Source organism: Pterocles gutturalis, unplaced genomic scaffold, assembly GCF_000699245.1.
Source record: "Pterocles gutturalis isolate BGI_N339 unplaced genomic scaffold, ASM69924v1 scaffold14928, whole genome shotgun sequence".
Classification (NCBI taxonomy): Eukaryota; Metazoa; Chordata; class Aves; order Pterocliformes; family Pteroclidae; genus Pterocles; species Pterocles gutturalis.
Genome location: NW_010123297.1, coordinates 1 through 23,620, shown reverse-complemented (window position 1 = coordinate 23,620; position 23,620 = coordinate 1). Strand labels below are relative to the sequence as shown.

At 37.9% G+C, this 23,620-nt stretch overlaps 1 protein-coding gene across 1 annotated transcript; it reads right to left on the bottom strand.

The window, feature by feature from the left end:
* Positions 1 to 782: 782 nt before the first annotated feature.
* On the bottom strand, positions 783 to 19,264 carry LOC104464979 (mitochondrial intermediate peptidase-like; the record flags this gene model as incomplete). Its single annotated transcript, XM_010077861.1, has 6 exons — positions 783 to 902; positions 5,827 to 5,901; positions 13,041 to 13,150; positions 16,876 to 17,080; positions 18,099 to 18,176; positions 19,111 to 19,264. Coding segments are annotated over 6 exons (742 nt in total), but the record flags the coding sequence as incomplete, so codon positions are not given.
* Between the last annotated feature and the right edge of the window lie 4,356 nt (positions 19,265 to 23,620).

Below are 23,620 nucleotides of genomic sequence, written 5' to 3'. Positions count from 1 at the left end.
TACGCTTCCCAGAGAATTAAAGTCACACTTTTGCTAAGGAGGAAAGTACATTTCCTGAGAAGCTCAAAGCAGAGAAAGGATCTAGGTGTTCTAACCAAAGTGTCAAACAGTGATTCAAGCCATGCTCCATCTGGGAATCGAGCTGCAGACAGCCCAGGAAATCCCATGACTATCATCTACACAAACGGCACCTTTGGATGTCACATAAAGCACAGAACAAATGCACAATTAGTCGTGATGAAGATCAAAATTACATAACTCAGTAGAATCAAGGCATTAACACTTTCAGATACCACATGAAAGGATAAATAACTGATGTGCCAAAGTTCACAGCAGTAGAGTGAGAAAAACTCACTTCCAAGTCCTACTTCACACTGACTTGCTCTCACATGCTGACACTGACAGTATACAAACACCAACAGGCAACAAATTGCTTTGTTGCCTTTTACAAACAATCCTTTGCAAAGCTAGAATAAACCCTTTGTCCAATGTATTGTTTCCAGTGCCTTCCGCAATAAGAAAATAAAAAGTAATTAAGTTCAGTGTGACAAGACTACACCTGTACAAAAAGGGACACGTTAATTATATTTTGATTTTTAGCTGAAAATTTCTAACACCCTATTCTCCAGATAAAGTGGCTGAAAGAAAGAAAACTCTTTCAACATAACAATACAACAACAAGCATGTGAGTGTGCAGGGCAAGGGGTAGGGAGAGGTAAGGGTATTAATATGCCATCGAAGAAAAGCTTTGTAGCTTATACACTCAGTGTGTTTCTACTCACTGTATTAGGTACATATGGCAATCCATAAACTTTCTCCTGCACTTCCTTTAAAATTTCTGTGGTTGACTTTTTTAGAGGATGTTTCCCATGGTAGATTTGGTCCAAGGCAGCATAAAATACCTGAAGAGAGATAAAACACGTTTGTCTTTGGCACATGGCATTAGCATTTGACAACAAAAAAAAGACATATGGAAAAGAATGGAAGAGTGAGAACAGGGAGAGGGAAGAGTTTAAATATATATGGTTTTGTAAATCTTCTATTTTTAGTATAACATACAAGGAAAGAAACGGGTTTTTGGAGTACACCAACCACCACCATCATGACCTATGACAAATCCATGTTTAGGTCACTGAGAACACTGGCAGTACTAATAAATCACCTGCACTTTTAAATAACATTAAAACTTGAGCCTAAAGCCCTCCAACAATTCCCCTTTTTGAAAACATTTTTTAAAAATAGATTTAATAAAAAGACTTACTATTATTTGAGTGGACACAGCAAAAGAAGCTATTCCAAGATGTCTGTGTGCAGCCATAAGAACACATTACACCTGCAGGGGCAAGTCACAGCCCAGGCAGTGAACATAAGCTGCACACGGAGCTGCTGATGCCCCTGAGTTTCTGCTAGACCACTCAAGCGCTGTAGGACTAAGGCAGATGTTTCCTTTGTTTTAGCCCTCACAGTAAGAGCAATAAATTGCCACAGGTTAAGTGTAGTCTGAGAACACACTGCACTAGGAGGGTGCTTTACCACAGATGTAAGAGCTGGTTCAGAGGCAACGTTTGTGCAGAAGCACACGAACTACGGCAGAACACAGACACATGACTACATCACGGAGGTATTTGGATATCAGGAAAGCAGCATCAACAAAAAAATCTTTTCAGACAAAGATAGCAAAGCAGAGTATCTGGCACTTTATCAGCAAACTTCAAATAAGCATGGATTGAAGACTGTGTCAGGGAAAAAAAAAAGGCAGCATTTCTATATTTCTTTTTAATATGAAGATTTCCTATTCTGTGGAAGTGCAGGAAAGACAGAAGAAGAGGACACCCATTGCTGTGCAACACAACAATTTTTTGAGAAGTTTGCTGCATCCAAATATTTAAGCCAAAGAGTTCAGGTCAAGCCATTCTGTGGTATGCACACTTCATAGGAAACTTGACGGTAGGGAGCCTCAATAAACTTTTGGGAAAGGGATGAAGGAAATAATTTGGCCAGAGATTGGGCCCAGTCACACTCCAAGGGATACTGCAATACTATCCCCAATAAGATAAACACACTGTTTTAGGAATTATAACAACAACATGCAGAAATCTTATGGAGAAAAGGCTGTTTGGAGGCATTCTCCATCCATGAAGAATGGATGCGTTATGTGATCTGAAAAACACAACCCCCTCAACCTGTGAAAATATTCTTTATTATAAAATTTGGGTACAGAAACATTATGAACTCTTTAATTATTAGAATTCAGCGTTAGAGGGGGGCAGGATACAACACATACACCAAAAATGTCACTGTTTCTAAAGGACCATATTCCTTCTGTTCAAATAAGCTGTCTTAACATACAGAATCTTGATAAATCCTTTGACAGTGTTTTCAAATGACAAATGGGACAACTGATTTTTTTCAACAAAAACTGAGGGTTATAAGGAGAGGGGTGAAGAAGCCATGACTCGCAGAAGCTACTCCTGAATTTCCTGCTTGCTTCCTACATGGCTAATGAGAAGAGGTCAGTCAATAAGACCTACACTTGCAGGATCAGCCATTAATGACTTTGCAAGTTTTGTGTCCTAGATACTGACACTGCTCCAGAGATGCCAGCACTTAATATTGCCCATCTACAAACACAGAGTATCTGTTGAGAGGATATTAGTCCTAGAAAACTCACTTTCTCTTGCCACCCTAGGCCTTTGTGACTCTGCAGGAGTCACTTCACACCACTTTCCCTCTCCTTTCCAAAAACCCAAGCCAAACATCAGGAATTTCTGCATCTGATCGCAGACTCTGGCATCCTGCATCAGCCCAGCCTTGATCCTCTTTTTTTCTATCTCCCAGCTCTGTTAGGACCTGTTTGCAGTTGCTCTTCAGCGTTCCTCACAAGACAGAGCAAACTGCTCTGCAGTGGACCTTCTCTAAAGTAAAATTTGGAGTCAAGTAGTTTGTGGTCAGGGAGCTGGAGCAAAAAAGCTCAACTCACAGCCAGACAATGGTGAAATCAGAGCTGAAGCTCAGTGAAATGGACTGACTAAAGAACAATGTGGTGATAGGGAAATGAGTCACCGAAGCCAGCTCTAAGCTTTCGCCTGATCCTGGCACATGTAAAGTGTGGGAAGAAAGCTCTGAGTCAGGCCACCTGGACAGCATAGTTAAAAAAAAAAAAAAATTCCCTGAAATTAACTTGGATGAACTTTACAGCCACAAGCACTCCCATCTACAAACCACAGTTCTGTGTGTTTACATAGACCTTTGAAATAGGAAAGGGAGACACATCCCAGGACCACAGGATTTTAGATGATACTGCTGAGGAGCATGCTAACACTTAATATTAAGCAGTAGCTAGATTATTTCTAATTTCAGTAAAACACAAAAGAACCTTTAGGCATTTTCCCCACTGCTGGAAAATTTGTAAATATTTTTCTTTCTTTTAAAGGTCAAATACAGCTTACATAGCATCTAGTCATCAGTATAGAATGTACTCTAAGCAAAGTCTGACGGAAACGTATTAGAATGATCATTCACAGTTTTTTTCTGGTATATACATTAGTAGTATATATATACTTTCGCATCTGAAGACTGAAGGTACGTGTTTTTCTTCAATGAATTACTATACTTTTAATTCCGCATGAGTAACAACACACCCTTCTACAAATGAATGTATGAACACTATATTTGCCCTGCAATCAACTTCTCTGGGACATTTTTTCTGAATTAATATACATAAAGGCTCTGCCAGTCTGTCTCTTTGAAATGAGTCCATACTTCTGCAGGTACTACATTTGGAATCTTGCCTGCTTAATTACTGCATCATTGCCAGCACCAGTCAATCATCAGTCACCTGAAGGAATCTGAGCCCACCAGAAGTGGGTGTTCTCTCCCCAGTTCTAAAGCTATGGGGTCTGGAGCCACTTCGGGACAGACCCTACAGAGACTCCAGAGCAGCTGAGGGCCAACGGTAGCAGGGGGGATTGCACAGCCCACCTCATGGGACTGATGCAATGACCCCTCCTTGACTTACTTCTGGAGCACACCGTCTCCCCCACAACAGGACAAGGAGACCATATCACTTGTTAATATATCAGTGACTTAAAAGTGTTCTTGGCATCCAAGCCCATTTAGCCCCCCCACTGTCAATTTGGTCTCAAACCTTGACAAGATTATAGCTAATACATATTAGAAGTTGAAAGGAAAACTGATCTATATATAGTTGCTTTGGACACACCAGAAAAGAACAGGGTGCATGTGAAAGCACTTGATCATCACATTTGTGGTTATCAGTCTGTACATTGGCAAATCACTCTGCGTTGGTGGACTTCACAAATGGAGGTCCACACCTAAGCATTCTCAGCATAAATTTTATTACAATCCAGAATTGGTTTTTGCCAAAAAAACACCCTATGTGAATTAATTATATTCTTGCCCACGTTCTTTCTGGATTCTCACCTATCTCTAGATGAGAACCTTTCAGAGACAGGAGTGTGCATTTCAAAATCAGACCTGCAGAGAGGGTGCAGTTATTTTCATGTCAGAGAGGTATAGCCAGAAGTAGTAGCCTCCTTGTTCACAGCTGCACAGCCAGCACTGGCCACTAACAGCTAGCACTGAAAGCATAATTCAAAAATCCATTAAGTTTAACCAATGAAAAATATTTGTATACACTGAAAACAGTGTTAAATCTGGTTTTGATTTGTGTAACTGACACACATTTACAGGTCCACACTCCTGTATTCTGATTACTTTTAAATCACTACAAATAACTGCACACAGCAAACTGTAAATACTCAGTAAGTTTTTATTTTAAATCAACTTCAATTAACCAGTGTAACTCATGTTTGTCGACAGGGTTGCAATCATTTGGGCACTTCAAAGTGATGAATTACAAAGATCTGATCTTTAGATTTGTTTCTTTCCACATCTCAAAAATGATGACTACCCTTTATTAAGGTACTAGCAGAGTTATCTCACCTAAACACTAGGTCAACTGTAAAAACAAAAATTATGTGCTCTGGCTTAAGGCAAAACAAAGAAGAAAACTAAATCACAAAAATCATACTAAATGCAGCCAACCTCTCACTGTAAAAAAACTTGGCTGGATCCTAATGCTGCTGTTCATATCTGAGAACTGCTGTTGCAGGATTGAAAAAACCTAAAAACACATTTTAGATAGAACCTTGATTTCCTTACACTTCCTTTGAAGAAAAGCAACACTGACAGTTTGTTTATGAGAATGACTGATCAATGACATCTACCCACAGAAAATAAAAAGTTTACGAATTTAAGTGCTGCTCCTAACACTGTGAGAGAAAAGTCTTACAGCCTTATTGGTTCAGCCACCAATTTTGATAGCAGTAACAAGTTGGTACTTCCATACTGGAGATACAGAAGACAAGGAGCTCAAATCACACTCTAGTCAATAAACAAGTCAGTTTGATTTTTCTAAGGTTGTCTGTATCTCTCAGTCCTGCTACACTTTAACCATCCAAAGGAAAGCAATACTTCCTCTACTGCAAGTTCTCCTTAAATGATTCTGTTAATTTAAGAACTCAACCTTAAACCACATTTGGGAATTCTTACAACCCAACCATTTTCAAAAGCTGTAGTTTTCACAATATTTTCCTACAGATTTAGACATTTAACTTCAAGCCAATAGCACAGAATATGTTCACAAAAACGAACAGGAAAATCAATATCAAAATGAATTAATTTTCACTAATTTGCATATAATTAAATAATGTGTCTATATTGAAATTTAGTGAAATTATAAGAATTAAAATATGTTCTGTAAGTTCTGGATAGACAGTAGACACGGTAATGCAAAGAACATACCTGGAGTTGCATATCAGCTGCAGCACACACCTTTTTGGAGTCACATAGCCTTGTCACCATGTTTTTCGGTAGTGGCTTGAAAAAAAAAAGCCAGAATATATTTAGAATTCTTGTATGTTTGTAAATAGTATGTTTACTACTAAAAAAGGCTGAAGATGTTGGTGGTAATAAAAACATAGTTGAAGTCCTTTGCATTGAGGAAGAAAATCTCATTTGCTAAACAAAGCATTGAATATATGGGCAATTAAGATATTGTCAATAATTTACATAGCAATCTAGAAATCACTGTGTCTCAGTGTTTGTTCTTCTATAAATTGATCCTATGTTCCCTAATATGCCTGTTAAAAATATTATGACTATCTTTAGAGATAAAGAACAGATGGGGCAGTTAAAGTCCTCCCAGGTCACCCTGACTCATCTTCAAAAGCGGATATTATAACAGATTCTCCCGTTGGTCTTTAAGCATAGTTCATTAGACTTACACAGAGGCCCACATAACTCCAATAGAGCCGGTGCAGTTTTCTTAACTTCAACTGGGACAACATCAGGCTTCTGCTGCTGGTAAGGACTCAGATGCTGACCAATATGATCATGCTGTAGCCATTTATTATGCCTTGATTACACACTTTTATACAGAGCTCTTGCAGATTTGGCAGCTACTAATTGGGTACAATTATTCTAAATTCCTAACAACAAAGTTACTATTGGCTTGCTTTAGTCCTGGGAATGGGACCCTTAAAATTACTTAGTCATGCTGATTATTTGCCTTCAGTTCCTCCTTATCTCACTCACATTCTGCATAATTGCCTACATTCTCATTCCTTGCTGATGTTTTTTCTCCTTTAGTACAAATCAACTGCATGAGGATTTTCTTCTAAAAAGGTTCCCACACTAGGGTTCTACCCTAACCCATAGAAAAATGTTTCATCATACTGAACAGTAGCTATCTAACCTTTGAAATGTTTAATATTTATTCTACATCTATTGCAATAAAATTATCCATGCCACCACAGGCTGAGAGTCAGAGACATTTTTCAAGTCATTAAGAAAACTCTTTTTGACTTTCCATCCGACATCTACAAGTACATCCAAAGACTTTCCAATGCCAGATTTTCAAGAATATCTGTATATGAATGCTTGACCTCACTTCTGCTGTTGCTTCCTGAAACTTTTCAACAGATGTTTTTGCTAGCAAGCATTTTTTTTACTTGTAGTTTTATTAACCAAACATATCAAATATGGTTAAAATAAATGGGTTCTTGCTAAAATATTAAGAAAGTTACTACAAGTTGTACAATGTAACACAGATGTTTGGTATTACACTGAACTCTAAAAGCATACCTACACTTACACAGTGTGCTGAAGTGTTTAAGAAATAATACATGAAAGTCTACACATCCTGATGGCAGAGCCATACGTTCAGATTCTGTGCAAATGATATGACTTCAAGACAAACAATGTTAATGTTCACAGAATAAAAACCCAACTCCACAGGAGTTACACGTGAGGAAAATGTTATCAATTAACTCTGTAGAATCTGGAAGCTAAAGCAGATAAGAAAAACTCTCAAGTTGCACAGCTATTTTATGCAGTAGCTTGCCAAGGCTTGTAACCTCTTCTCCAAGACAAATGTTAGCTGGGTCAAGAATGGGACAGAACAACACCCACTATTTTGCCAGTCATAAATGTGCACAGCTGTTACATTTCAACACAGAAAAATGAACCAATGAACATGAAGTCTATCCTACAGTATATCCTTGTTAGGCCAGTGTTTACCCTTCCTAAATAGAAAAATTCTATTTCAAACTACATTATGATTTCGGACTGCAAAAGTAAGAGTAGATGGGAAGTCAGCCATAGTAACAGTGATGTTAGTAGCGACAACCTTGAGGTTCCATAGTGGATTTAGTATTGTTCAAAATACTACTTATTTATGTAGAAAAGTTATTAAGGCAAGAAGCACAGTAGACAAAAATTACAAATGGTAAGAAGTATTTTGGTTGGACAATTTTTCTCCTTGCTCTTTGAACTTCTTGTCTCATCCTCTTACAGAGGCTGAGCCATGCACTTCAGTAACTTTTCATCCCAGAACTAAAGCACATGTGGGTTTGCAACAACACAGTTTCAGCTGTCATGCAAGAAACCCTTGTGTAAGGAAACCAACAGAATTTTGAACAGATTTTATTATTAAGCACCAAACCTATTAGCAAGTTTTGGCAGCTTTTTGGACACTTTCATTTCCTAGTGAAGTAGTGCAGTATGGAATTAACAAAACTCATTTCTTCTAGGGGCACTTGTATTTCGGATACAGCAAAGTATGAGAAAACTAGACGGGAATTCCTAAATTGTAATTTGTTAGTGTTAAAAAAGCTGAACACCGAAAAGCTTGGAAACAGCAAACATGTATATTTCACACAGTTATATTTTAAGAGTGTTAAAGCCAAGAGCACTCCTACGAATAAGGTCAAACCAGCTCTTTCAACATAACGGATTTTCAATTTTATATTTCAGCTATATTAAATTATGGCAAGAGGAAGTTAAGCACACAGGCTTTCAGCTGGCATACAAAATAAATAGAACAAAAGGCACTAAGACTTTTCTAACTGGCATTTTGGTAAGCCACAGTCCCACAGATCCTCAACAGAATTGGGAAATCCAAGTTTGCAGTTCACTGGGGCATGGAACAACAAGGCTCGGTGACAAAGACAGACTTTATATGCTCCAAAGGAGAGCTGGTCACATTCAGCCCTGCTCAAGAAACAACTGAAGCAGGTCTGATTTTCAGTTCAGAGCTAAGCATTTCTTACAGACTCTCCACCCAAAAGAGTCTTGCCTTCTTTGGACTGTACTGCAAACAGCTGATCTCAAGCCAGAGAAGACTGCGGAAAAGGCAGCCTCTGCCTTCACCTGTTTCTTCCTTATTTTCTGCTACAAGCACCTAGCCTATTCTAAACTGAACTCCTAAGGGGATACACAGAATGATCAGTAACAAGGTACTAAAATCTCTTTCCACAGGAAACGGCTTAGCACCACTTTCCAGAGACCAAATAAAATGTAGGTAACACCAATAGCCTCCAAGAAAATCTTTTTTTTTGCAGTCATATGAATATCAAACAAAAAATATAGATCTACTCTGCCCTGAAGATCAGGCTCTACTGTTTCAGCAGATTAAAATCAACAGGAAATTACAAATCATTCTTATGACAATACCTATTGACAAAAAGGCACAGGAGAAAGACATACATTTTTTTTTGTTTAAAACTCCCTCTGCTACTGATCTGGCTCAACAGATTGTGTTGTGATCATGATTCAGAAGCCAAGCAGAATTTGGCACCAGAAAAACATTGCCAAAATCAGATTAAACTGAAAGAATTATAAAAAGGAGATAACTTATTTTTTCCAAAGCACCTCCGGGATTTTGAAATTTAAGATTTGAGGGAACTAAAATTAGACTCCAGAGGATTTGTTTCTGTGAATGTCAAGTATACAGATATGCTGAGGTCTTGAATGTATTGAGGAAGATGTACTGTTTCAGACAATAGAAACTATTTCTCCTTGCTCCATTACAATCTCATACAGCCCCTTAATAAGCAGCTGAATGAAGAAAAAATGCATCAGCATGACTACTTTACTTATCCTGAAAGATGAACTCTCTGATGAAACCAGAATCAAACTGTCATCCTCCTTCTAAAAGAAAGGCTTTGGCTAAAACTATGTTAATTGAATAACCATTCAATTTTTTAAATTTAAACACTACGTGCTTTACCTTAGGTTCCACTTTTCCATCCTTCTGTATTAAGTATCTTTAAGATCTTGGCATGAATTTTTCAGCATGTCTTCCATGGTGGCTAAAAGAACAGAATTCCCCATGTCCCAAATAACACTTAACTCCTTACTGCTGTGTAGTAACTGTGACACATTACAACTGTTTATTATCTGTGGGCTTATTCTTGTAATCATGCTAATACAATACTGTCTTTGTAATTCCATCTCTGTGAAAAATGAAGTCAGTTCAAATTTTAACAGCTGAAATACTGGCCTTTGTTCAAGAGAGCCTCCAAAGACATACAAGCTTAAAATGATTTAGCTCGAAAGACCTACCACATATCTGTGCACTTAACAAATGAAATTAAACAAACAAACATAGGGACACAGAATTATATGCATGCACCAGATTGTCTGCTTAAGCACTGTTACAGCCTCATTTTGGTACAGCTTGACTTCATGAGCTGACCTGAGTAATTCAGCTTCAGTAATTGACTAACACAGTCCTCTCTATTCCTTTTTCTTTCCTCAAGGATCTTCTGTTTTGAGTTATCTTTAAGATGACAGGGAAACTACGCTTACTACTTTCTTGGAACAAATATTTTTGTCTGTCCAGCTTTTTGAACCAAACTCACAAGACTTGTTCCTTTTGCCAGAAGAGCTTGCAAGCTTTTTCACTCCTCAGTACTCAACAGCACAACCATCCAAAATGCACAGAGAGCAGAAACAAGCTTTCTATAAACTTCAAGATATTTTGGACCAGATCCTCACGATCCACATCTATATGCATACTGCATTCTAATCTTTGAAAGCCTGCTCACCAAATCTTTTTTCTGCAATGCTACTAAAAAACAGTTTTTAAGAGTTCATATGTTTTAATAATCAAAACAACACGTCTTTCCCCTTCCCTTCCCACAAGCATAAACACTGATCCTAAGTGAGGATCCTCAGGATCAGTCCTTCTACAACTGGCTTTTAGGCAAGGGCAAACATAAACTGAGACTATGCTACCAAGTTTTTCTGACATAATTATGTTCAGTAGAAGTGTTAAAAGTGACAGCACCTAAAACTTACATGCAAAAATTATGGCATAGATGCAGCAATGCCAAAAGAAGCACGCTTTCTGAAATTGTCTGCACTGCCTCCTCAATAAGATAGGTCAGTAAAAAGCCCTCCTTCTGTCAACATCCAGCACAACTATGTTGGCTTAGTTGTTGCAGGAAAGATCCTTCTTGCACAGAAAAGTTCTCTTTTTATTCATAAGAAGAAACTTAATGGAAGTTATCACATGGAAAAACATTTGGATGAAACGGACTTACAAGTTTTACATTTTAACTGTTTCACCCATCTTCCTTACTTCCCCTTGAAAAGGGGGTAAAGTGGACTCATTTTTCTTTCAAATAACTGAAAAGCTGGAGAAAAAAATGTTGATTCAAATTTCTATTTGCACACCAGAAAAATTATTCAGGGAACAAGCACAGAAGATATAAGCCCCAAATGATTTCTGTGAAGTTGTAAATGTAAGAGAGCTAGGATTTTCTATTCAAAGTACTTTGTAACATATACACAAGAGACAAAAGTAATTGCTCTAACAATCACTAAATTTCAAGAATCATAGAATGGTTTGGGTTGGAAAGGACCTTAAAGATCATCAAGTTCCAACCCCCTCTGCCATGGGCAGGGACACCCACACAAGAACAGAAAAGATTACTTCCATCTATTTGTATTTAAATGACAGATACAGAAATCTGATATCAGATTCTTAAAACTAGCTTAGATTAATCAACATAAGCAAAAGTGGATTTATATATGTTGGATAATGGCTTAAAAATACATTCTAAATTCTAAAAAAAGCAATTAAAAGAAAGCCATCTAAAGCCCTCAAAAGCCACACACATCAGCTTCAGGCTCTTTTTTCTCTTCTGTCAGCAAAATCCATTCTTGTCCCCTTCAAGACTGAATTTCTGCAATTGCTCTCCGAAAGGGCAAGATTTCACCACCAATAAACAGAAGTTTATGGAAATGCCGAATGAGACACAGCGTCTGGTTCTTTGCTTTTGGACTGCAACTAAACATCGTTTAGATTTGTTAAGCCATTTTGATAATACAAAGCCATAAATAATGTTCCACAAATCTCTTTCAGATGTTTTAGTCAAGCTCATTCTCTGAACTCATATGCAATCAGATTAACTCCACAATGTTTAAACACTACATGAACTTTACAGAGAACACTAGAAAGCAGTATTTCTTTTGTGGACTTAAACATATAAATGAAGAACACTCCTGAACTGAGTACTTTTAACTCCCAGGTTTCAAGGAGACTTTCTTAGTGCGATCAATTCTGCAGAAATGATTGCTCTGTAAAAAAAAAAAAAAAAAAGGCATATTTACAGAGCAAATTTCTCAGACAGTATCAATTAAAATAGAAGTTATGCAACATACTTTTCCAACTGTTCAGTGGAGGCAAACATAATTCCACTTTCATAATACTGAAATATACTGAATACTTAGTATTGGACAAAAAGCTTCAATGAAATGTAACACCACACAACTTAAGAGTCTTTCTTGGTTTTGCATTGGTGGGGAGACTATTCTTCAACCATCACATTTGAGTACACTGAATCTTGCCTCAATCAAAAGCACTAGAAAAAGACCTCTGGTTATTGTTTACTGGTTTGTATTTTTGAAATGGATGTACAAATATAAATCATATTCTTTTGACGTGTGTTAAAGTGACCACCAAAAAACACCTTGTTCCAAAGAGCACTGTTTTCCAAATTTCCCAAAGAAAGTAGATCCTTGCAGTACACTGGCACAGAATAGCTTTACGTAAAAAAGAGATCAGAGTTTTGATGCAGAGATTCATAGCTGCCAGAATCTAACTAATGCTAATCTAATCTTAAATAAAGCAGTACACTTTTCATCACAAAATACTGCAATGGCTACCCTACACCATGCTAAAAATGGGAGTTTTTCAACACTGCAGATCATTTCCATTTATTTCCATTATTTGGTACCAACATTTTATTTTAAGATGGACTTTAGACTGTTCAGTGATGAATCACTAGTTTTTGTCATAATTTACTGGTAATTAAATTAAAACATTCCACATAACTGGCTTCACACAGAAGTTGTTCACCTGCTACACTAAGTTTGTGTAATGTAGAAACTACATAACCTTTGCAAGAAAAAAAGGTTGAAAGTTTTAAACATGTAATTGGAACCCTGGATATACAGATTTGGTATTCTTTTACAGATTACATTTATCTTTTCTGCAATGTGAATATTAACATTTTTTCTAAATAACTGAAATTATAATATTAAAATAATTTCTATCCATTGTTTATTTCTACTTTAAATATTATTAACAAATAACATATGAAAATGTGATTCTTTACCTGAATACATTTATTCCTATTTTTAATATTTTACATATTAATTTTCCCTACCTGTCCCGTTTTATAATGCCTTGCAAACTGGTTAACCACTCGATAGTCATTTGCAAAGTACTCCATCAGAATTGAGGGAACTTCAGCAAAATCAGTAGGACATCTGGTTCCTAGAGGTAGAATAATTGAACACATTAGCATTTGCTATTTTTACTAACACAGCTAGTTATAGAATCATAGAATGGTTTGGGTTGGAAGGGACCTTAAAGATTATCGAGTTCCAACCCCCCTGCCATGGGCAGGGACACCTCCCACTAGCCCAGGTTGCTCAAAGCCTCATCCAGCCTGGCCTTGAACACCTCCAGGGATGGGGCACCCACAGCTTCTCTGGGCAACCTGTGCCAGTACCTCATCAACCTCACAGTGAAAAATTTCTTCCTTATATCTAGTCTGAGTCTACCCCCTTTCAGCTTAAAACCTTTACCCCTTGTGCTATCAAGGGGTAATGGCTATTATCTATTATCCTAGTTAACTCTTCCCAAAAGGTTTGCAGCTTTCTGTTTGGACTTTTGTTGAACTTCAATGTTCTTTTGTTTATTAAGTCAATATTTTATTTCCATAGCATTATTGTACATATTGCCAGAAAAGTTTCATTATAATCCTACACATTTTACTATAAATCATAAAGTAAAACAAAATATTTGAACAGCTGGGTGAGGCACTTCATAAAGCTCTGGATCACACCCTTTTTAAACTAAACCAGACTGCAGCCAAACTGGCCCTACATGAAACACCACATCTATTTAAGTGTCTTAAACCCAAATCAAACTACAATGTAAATAAAACTCTGCCTTAATCCCATTCACAGTTACAATTTTTAGCTTCCATCTGTTTGTTTAGCTTACTTATGCTTTTTATTAACTTTGCTTTATAATTCAAACTTATTCATCCAAGGAACACTCTTGTAGACTGAAGACATGTTCTAAGTAAGTGCAATGAGGTAATAGCAGTTATTATTTTCAAAAATCACTTTCCCAAAAACCTTATTTACTCTAATCTTTATCAGCACCTTGCACAGTAGAAGTTATTTTAGTATAACACATACCAAATCAAAGCTGCTTTTCTAATTTCTGTATTAAAGTTAGGGATGTACAAAGTTGTGGCTTTAACAACAGACTCACTGGATCATCACCTCAGTGCTTCTTTGCTAGAGACAATGTCAACATTCAAAACTAGCCTTAAATGTAAGTACGGCTTTTGCTTCTACTGTTCTTTCTTGAAGACTATTTTTAAAAATCGTTCCTTTGACCTTTAAAAATCTTTCTCTAGTTTTTAATTTGAATTCATAATCTGTTTATACTTAATGGTTTCACACCAATACTGCTCTTTAGTATAAATAGCATTTCCCACACTACTTTTTACCTCCTAAATTGAGAGAAACTGTATTATCCAAAGGCAAGATAAAGTCCAAAAGACTATCCATTGTAGCTCTTCTCTGCACCTGCTTCAGTTTGAATTCACCTTCAGACCAGAGACACAAAATCATTCCCAACCATTGCTTGAGGTTTCACCAGTATCTTTCTTAACCATTCTAATACTTATTGCTTTTAGATACCCCTCTGATGCAATTTCAAATCACATTTGGCCCTTTCACAGACACATTAGCTATCTGTAGTTCTGCATTAACACATAAAACATATTACTTCTAACACTGTGGTATCCAGTCATTCAGTTCTTATACAATACTCCAATCCTTCTTTTGTGCCATGCTTTTTTTTTGTTGCTTGAAAATCATTTTTTAAAAGACTAAAACAAAGCAGGACCCATGACAAATGCCTGCAGAACTACACTGATGTTCCCCCAGCAATTTATACTTTCTTAGTGCTCCTTAATGCAGTGACAGAATTCTTTTAATACCCATTAAAGAAACTTTTGAAAAATTACATTATCTGAAAGTCACAAAGGTAAAAGGTTGGGCAGTTATCTGGGATAAGCTAGTCCTCCTGTAAAACAAATGTAGGTATTCTTTACTGCATGATAAACTAAAATGGAATATAAGATAGGTTTTTAAAAAATCTTATACACACGTATGCATGAAACAATCAATAAATGCATATAGGATAATGAAAGATTAACTTAAAAAGAAGCACATCTTAAGTCAAAAACGTACAGTATTACCCAAGTTTTGGGCCAATTAGCAGCAGAATGGGTTCCTGAATATTTAGGAATGTTAATTAGGAAAGGGAGGCAGGGGAGAGTAGGAAAGATGTCAAATACTCAGTGCCTCTCAACTAGAATGTCAGATCTTTTGTTCTCACAATAGCCTGTAGTCATCTGGTTTCCACACTTCGCCACCCTAGTGTCTCCTGAGAGCAGACAGGCCCCTAACAGACATCCCTGGGACAAGCTATTTGATTGTCACACATTTCAAACCATAAAAAAAAAAGGTTCTCTGCAGAAACAACATGATTGACCTCCGACACTGCTTTTGCAATGCTAGATCTGGAGTGAAATGCGCCCTGGGATGTGGGACTGCCTGGAGCTAAGGCAGCGCTGAAACCATACACAGGGGCTCATGGAAAGTCTGAGCCTCAGAATTAGGCATTTCCACCCCCTTCAAGACTTTGACATGCAGACATGTACGATTCACCACAAGAGGAGAACCCCACCAAAGCAGTTACTTTGGGCATATTAGTAGCCCTGGAGGTCAAGACAAGCAAGGCCATACGAGCTGAAGGGGTGGGGGAGAGCAGTTAACCGTCCCAAGGTTGATATAGAGATTATACTGAAAGAGCATATACAGTATTAACAGTTGTTTTAAAAATGTCCAGTAGCAACATACTTACAAACAGCTCAGTCTATTTTAAGTGGAAGACTTAAGAAAGAATATTTTGTCACTGAGTGCAAAGTATCTGTTAACACATAACTCTACCATAGACTACCCTTTGTATCATTAGCATAATATAAAAATGGTAAAACATTAAAAAAATCTTTCAGACAAGGTAGCTACAATTTCATCTATTTGGTTGTGGGGTTTTTTCAATTAGTTACTGTCTACTGCAAATGGGATTTCCAGCAGACTATTACAGAAGAGGATACACAAACTGCCCGCAGTAAGAAAAGCAGCATGCCAAGCAGTTTAGCCAGAACATGTCTTTGACCCACTTGCCACAACTGCAGAAGGTCAAAGCCTGCGAGCTGTCAGTCAATACACTCACTGCCCCAGCTTGAGAAGAGGGACTAAATAAAAAAAGGCAATATTCCTTCTCAGTGCATCCACTAAGCTGTGATCGCATATTCATTCATGTTCATTTACATGTAACAAAAAGGCCGACCAATTAATCACGCTTGCAAATACAATAAGTTTTTAATTTACCAACTTTGCTTTAATCAGAATCAACTAGGAAAGGCCTGGCTTTACAGATTTTCCATATTGCCAGTGTATGCTCTTTGCATGAACTAATTTACTAATTTTCCTTAATTCAATTTCCTAAAAAAATTCCAACTCAGGATTCATTGTGCTTTACACTAGGTACAAGTTTAGCTCAATTTATATTCAGTCCTCCAACTATTCCATTATTATAAACTCCACATAAGGCAAAATTGCAAGAGTGGATACCACCATTAGAACAAAGATCAGCAGTACAGAAATAGACACAAACGCCTAATTCTTATTAGGAGAAGAAAAATAGTCAAGTGTTGTTTGGTTAGGTTTTAGATAATATCTGGTGATCTGATATTGCATTTTCTAGTCATCAAAGCTGTAGAAGTATGAACATGACTCAACCATTTCTGGTTCATCCTCTTTTTCCTCTTTTTTTTTTTTATCTACTCCCTTCTTCTAGAAATTAAACATTTAACAAAAACAAAAAAATCACTGTGCTAACTTTCTTACCAGTAACATGTTGGTACCGAGTTCTTCCCAGCATAGAATGCATAGCATGTCCCATTTCATGGAAGAGATTCTCCATCATGCCAGGACTTAGTAGCGTTGGTGCACCCCTTGTTGAATGGGGCAGGCTAAGCATAAGAACAACTACAGGCAGCTGGTACTCTCCATTTTCCCTTAGCCTCCCTCCACGAACAGTAAAGTGACAATCCTTTTCAAGATAAAAGCAAACATATGGACCGCTGATGTCATTATATCAATGATATTAAAACAATTATGAAATTATTAAATTAAACTATTAAATCAAACCTAAACATATGCTCAGTTACACGAGCTGAATTTAATGATCATTAACTCTGTTGTTCAATAGCAGCACGCTGTTTCTCCATCTTCATTATTTGCTTCATATTCATAACTAAACTACCTTACTCCATAAAGAAAAGACTGTGTTGCTTTTAAGAAATAACTTTGTTTGTTTGTTTTAGAATTATCAAAACCTGTAATTTTTTCTAAAAAATATCACTAGCTCAAAGAAATTTACTGATGTGCCAAATCTATAATTTATAGATTAAGGTCTCTCCTCATTCTTCAGCGGTAACTTCTTTATAAAATATACTGCGCAGCACTCCTAGGACATTGTGAAACATTAGAAGAACAGAGTAATATATTCAACTAATGTAGATTTAAAGTTTGTCCACTTACCACGTCACTAAAGGTGGTAATTTGCAGATGACTTTACAAAGTGTCTATTGTACTGCATCGTATAGTTAATATACTGGCACGTGAGTGTGCATGTACAGCATGAGTAAGTGAGCCACAACAGTCGGAACCATCTATAGTTTTAAGTAGAATTTTGAATAAAAATTAGTTGTCATTATGAGCCTTCACCTTTGGAGAGTGTAAGATTTCAGATTGTTTTTACTTGCAAGAGTAGGCCAGAAAACAGGTGTTCAAAAATCTACCATTTCTCTAAACAGAGTTCTACACCATTTCATAGTGCCTGTCATTCTGTAGAACAAAAACCCTGAATTCAACCTACCAGGTGACATTTTTTAAATGAAAGGTTACTCACAAAAATATTTTACCTAAAAACACATCTGAAGTTACAGACTTTCCTTGTTCAAATGTAATTTATTTTAAATCAAGGTAACTTTTACCATACTTACATTGAACACAAATGGCCCTAACGCTACAGTCATTATTCAAATAAATCAGATCATAAATGCTACCTGGTGTGGTTTATCATGTCGCTGAAAGAAGTCACAATAGATGTATCCTAGCAAACCTTCAGTTTCATGAACAACAGCCTGAAGAAAAAAACAGTATAATTTCCACAGTGAAAGCACTGATAAGATGCATAAACTGAAGACATTAGTATTCTCATCCAAAGATTTATAATGACTAAATGACAAATAAACTGGGAATAATTAATGTCAAATCTGTTGGCAACTTCAGTTGGAAAAAAAAAATATACACCATTCACAGCTTGTCCCTCAAACTACAGCCATTTCTGCATTTCACTCAAAACTAGTTACAGATTAGTATTAAAAACAACACTGTCTCTAGCCCCTAAATGACTTCTGAGAAGAACAGCAACAGAAGCTGATTTACCATGGAAATAAAAACAAAAAGAGTAAGGAGTAATTACAAATTGAACCACAGGATATAAAGAACAGCCGTTTTTGCTGGAGGTGGGAGAGTAGTGAAGACCTCACAGTGAATACATGGAGGGAAGACAACACAGGAACCTGGGAACCTGATGAGTAAATTATTGCCCAAGTTTTTCTTTCCACCCTCCCTAAAAAGAGGGCAGAAAAATAAAGACAAAAAAACCAATCTCAAAGTAAAGATGACATACAGATTTAAAAATGAGGCAAAGACACAACTGCCACAATATGCACTTACAGCATTCCAGACATCTACAGTCATCTACAAATTGAAACTAAAAAAACTATCAGGGCTCATTCAGAAGGATGGCTTGAAAGGCACAACAATAATCTCTAAACACATGAACTGCTTCTGATTCAGGCACCCTTCACACAGAGACATATTATAAAGGCCACAAAATACCAAGCATACAAAAGGCACTTAAAGAGTATAAAGCCCTTGAGGTCTAACTTCAACCTTTTGATAGGTACCCAAGTGATTTTAAAAACAAAACCTGATTCACAGCTCAGAGGAACATACCATCTTGTCTAACTTCCCTTCGGCACTTCAGATGCTGGGAACAAGAATACTTACCAACTTTCGAACATCTTCAGACCAAACCTCTCCTCTCTGTGTCTGCTCAACATAAAGGGAGATTCCTAGGAGCTGACTGAACAAAGAGTTCAAACCTTCCATGCATGCCCCAAGAGAGAAAAATGGACAGTACAAGCCAGGATCAATGTTGTACCTAAGGAAATAAAAGAATCCCGAACCAGTTACTTGAGCTACATAAACTACAGACTTCACCTCCAAGTCACAGGATGAGACAAAAATATACCAGATAAGTCTCAAGGCCCTTATTTAGGATGTGTGGCTTTTTTTTCCAACCAGTGAAATGAAGTCACAGACTACTTATTGCACAGTGCTTCATAGTAATTCAATTTTTCTTATACTCCAGTTTGGATACCAAATTCAGCAGAAGTTGACTATTATTTCCAGAGATGTGGCGAACATGTAGCTCAAACAGACCATGGCAACACCATGGGTGGCCAGGCTGTGGCTTTTGATCTATGAGAGGCCACTGGAACTCAAATGCCATTCCCATGCCAAGGCTGCACCATGTGACTAATCAGAATACGGAGCTGGCTTTGGCAGTGGTATAAGCCAAATCCTCAGCTAGGGCAGCACTGATGACTCTGCAGTCTTGGCTTTCACTGGAGCAATAGAAACGCCAAGGAGACACGATCACCTCCCACGCATGAATCACACCTCAAGCTCCGGGGACTCTCTGAACCATGTAGAAAGTATCTTACAGCTTTGAGCCACGTGGAGATTTTAGTATTTGATGTGGAGTTCAAACATGGCTAAGTTTCCTGAGCCTAACATCAAAAACCTAATATGTTTAAGACACAACAGCACAGAAGACACATGAGGAGGAAGACCCATGCATCTACATGCACACACATTAACTGAGAAAGAACAAAAAGCAATTATAAAAGTAGTTCAGAGATGAATGCAGCCCATACTTGGGCTCAAACTTCTTGAGACTCGGATCCTAAAAAGTAAACAAACTACAAGCATATCAAGCAAACAAATGCTTTGCAAACTTATACCTTCCATAAGCTGCTCAGGGCCACACAACTCTTTGGAGATTACAGCAAAATCAGAACTGGAACCTGCTTGTGTGTGCACCCCAAAAGACAAAAATGTTCTTGCTCCCTTATTTCGCATACAAAGTCCAGGTTTTAAGTTATTTATACCATTTTCTGGGGTCTCAGAGTAAAGACTGTTTAACTACAGAGAATCTTAGTCCCTCCCTTCTATGTTCTTTCTTGCTCATGTATTTTTGCTTCTTAAAGGAATGGTAACTAGTCACTGAAATGTACGCATCAGCTAGGCTACAATAGCTGAGCACCAAAGATGAGAACCATGTTATTTTATGGCCTATGATCAAAAGGCTTAGTTAGAGACCAGCTGTGAAAGAATCAGCTAGTCCCTATCCACTTACCTATCCTTCCTTCCTACCCATTCCCACACACAAAAGAAAAGACCTAAAAATTAAGTCCACTGAGGATACTGCATTTGCCAATACGCTGCTTACAACTGCAGCTACAACTCACTGTCCAGCTTCACTGCACTGCGATGCACAGCAGGGTGGCGTTACTTCTCTAAGCCACAGCACTCCTTCTGGAATATGTCACTGCATTTTGTTTTATTTTTCTAATATCCTTTATATTTCCTTTATCAGCATTTTGCAACTGCCGTAGCAACATCTGTCAAAAACAAGGGTATGCTCAGTTACAGAATTTTGCTTATTTTCCCACTATAAATGCAAGAAGCTAAAGTCAATGTATTCCATTCTGGTTTTAATTATACCAGAACACAGAAAATAAAGCAGATTTTGCCTCTACCATACTGACACAACTTCTCCAAGATGCATAGCAAAACTTATATTCACACTCTACGTGCTGCAATACACACATTTTCCTTCTTTCCTTTCCTTTACACCAAAAGAACAAAAATAAGCATGATATAAATCACTTTAGATCAAGTTAGATAAGAAGACTGGAAGCAAGTCTCTAAAAGAAAGCAGAAGAGATGAGTTAATTTCAATGCAATAAGACACAGAAAGATGGAGTTATGAAGGTCACTGCTTTACACCCAGAGCCCCCAGTATTACAGTATATGTGCTGAATATGCTGAGATTTTTAAATTGGTAATTCCTAAGAACCACAGCTCCTTCAACAGTATCACTTTTTGGAAAGCTGTAGTAGGTAAATCTCAGATATCTCCAAACTTTTATAGTATCACCCTGTGATCACCTTCTGCTCAGATTGTTACTGTAAAAACTTAAACCCACCATTACATGCTTCAGTCCGTTTCTCCTGATTCTGCTCTGAAGCTTGCCATGCCTATGTAGTCACAAGACCTGTTAAAATCATCCTTTTATTAAAAGGAAAAATAACACCTTTTAGGAGCAAGTCATAACAACCTCTGTAATAGTTTAGGACTGTTTCTTGTCGCATCACTTAAAATCTTACACCATCATCCTACATACTGCTATGAATCCTAAGCAGGGTTTCCCATTTGGAATTCAAACAAATGCTTCTTTAACTAAGGAGTGACCATAAATGAAAAGGTCACAATAAAAGTACTGTCTCAATAGAAGTTTACTATAATGTGAAGCAGGATTTCTCCACATACAACCCTCCAAGCTGGGAAACGTGATTCTCCTTATTTTTTTAAATTACAACATTTATTTCAAAATAAATTAAGGATGAAATAGAAGGTAATGATGCTCTTTTTGTATAGCTAAAAAATTACATGGAAAAAAGACAAAGTTACACATGATTTTTAATCCCAATTCAGCCTTGATCTGAGTAGTAACCTAGAGTTAGATCTCCTCAAAGCCAATTCAGATGGGCAGCATTTATTAGTTCTGGCTCTGCCCCAATCCTGCTTCTCCCACACTGGTTTCTACAGAGCCACTCAAAGTTACCATACCTTGGTTTAGGTTCCAGAAAGTTTTATTAATCCAGGTGCAGCACACAGCCCACCTACAACACTATCTCAGAACCAGGGGAGTAATACAGACACGCTGAAGTGGTTTCATATGGAGGTTGCATGAGGGCTCTCTGCAGGGCTTTCTGCAGATCTCATTTCAATCAGCCCTGCCAAGGCTATGCTGACCATGTGCAAAGCCCATCTAGTACCTTCACATCCTCCTCCCCCCAGACATCCAATATCATCCAGGGTTTCCCTGCTACTTCCTCCCTGCCAACTGGGAGAAGAGAGATGGTTGTAGGAGATATTTCCAGAGAGAACACATATGAAACAATACTACAAACACGTACTTCAGTAAATCAAAATTTAACTCCACCAACAGCTCACAGTCATAGCAAACCATCAGATTTTCACAGTTGCAGGAAATTAAAACATGTAACTTGTACCAGCGAGTTCAGCTGCAGGAAAAGAGAATATGAAAATGGTAAGAAAGTCAAGAGCAGCACTCTTGAAAACACCTCATTAAACTAAGCCACATTTACACAGGAAGCAAGAAAAACCAAAAGAAGTGTGATATAATGGAATCACAGAATGGCCTGGGTTGAAAAGGACCTTAAAGATCATCTAGTTTCAACCCCTCTGCTGTGGGCAGGGTTCCCAACCACTAGAGCAGGCTGCCCAGGGCCCCATCCAGCCTGGCCTTGAACACCTCCAGGGATGGGGCGTCCACAGCTTCTCTGGGCAACCTGTTCCACTGCCTCACCACACTCTGAGTGAAAAATTTCCTCCTAATATCCAACCTAAATCTCCCCTCTCAGTTTAAAACCATTCCCCCTCATCCTCTCATTATTAACCCCTGTAAATAGTCACTCTCCCTCCTGTTTATAGGCTCCCTTCAAGTACTGGAAGGCCGCAATGAGGTCTCCCTGGAGCCTTCTCCAAGCTAAACAAGCCCAGTTCCCTCAACCTTTCCTCATAGGAGAGGTGCTCCAGCCCTCTGATCATCTCTGTGGCCCTCTTCTGGATCCGTTCCAAGAGCTCCACATATCAAAAGAGACCAGCCTGCTCGAAGTTTTCTGAAGAGCAGAATTTTTTTTTTTTTGATGGACCATTGGAAACCGTTTCCAAGCACAAGAAACACAAGAAAGTCACCGGGATTAGTCAACATGGATTCACCAAGGGCAAGTCATGCTTGACCAACTTGATAAACCTCTCTGATGAAACAACTGGCCTAGCAGACAAGGGGAGAGAGCACACATTGTCTACCTGGACTTCAGTAATGCCTTTGACACTGTCTTCCATAAGATCCTCACAGAGAAACTGTCGATATATGGGCTGGGTGAGCAGACAGGGAGGTGGACTGAAAACTGGCTGAATGGCTGAGCTCAGAGGGAGGTGATCAGTGACAAGAAGTCTAGTTGGAGGTCAGTAACTAGCGGTGTACCCCAGGGGTCAATATTTCGTCCAGTCCTATTTAACATTTTCATTAATGACCTGGATGATGGGGCAGAGTGTACCCTCAGCACATTTGCTGATGATACCAACTGGGAGGAGTGGCTGATACGATGGGGGCCACGCTGACACCCAGAGGGACCTTGAC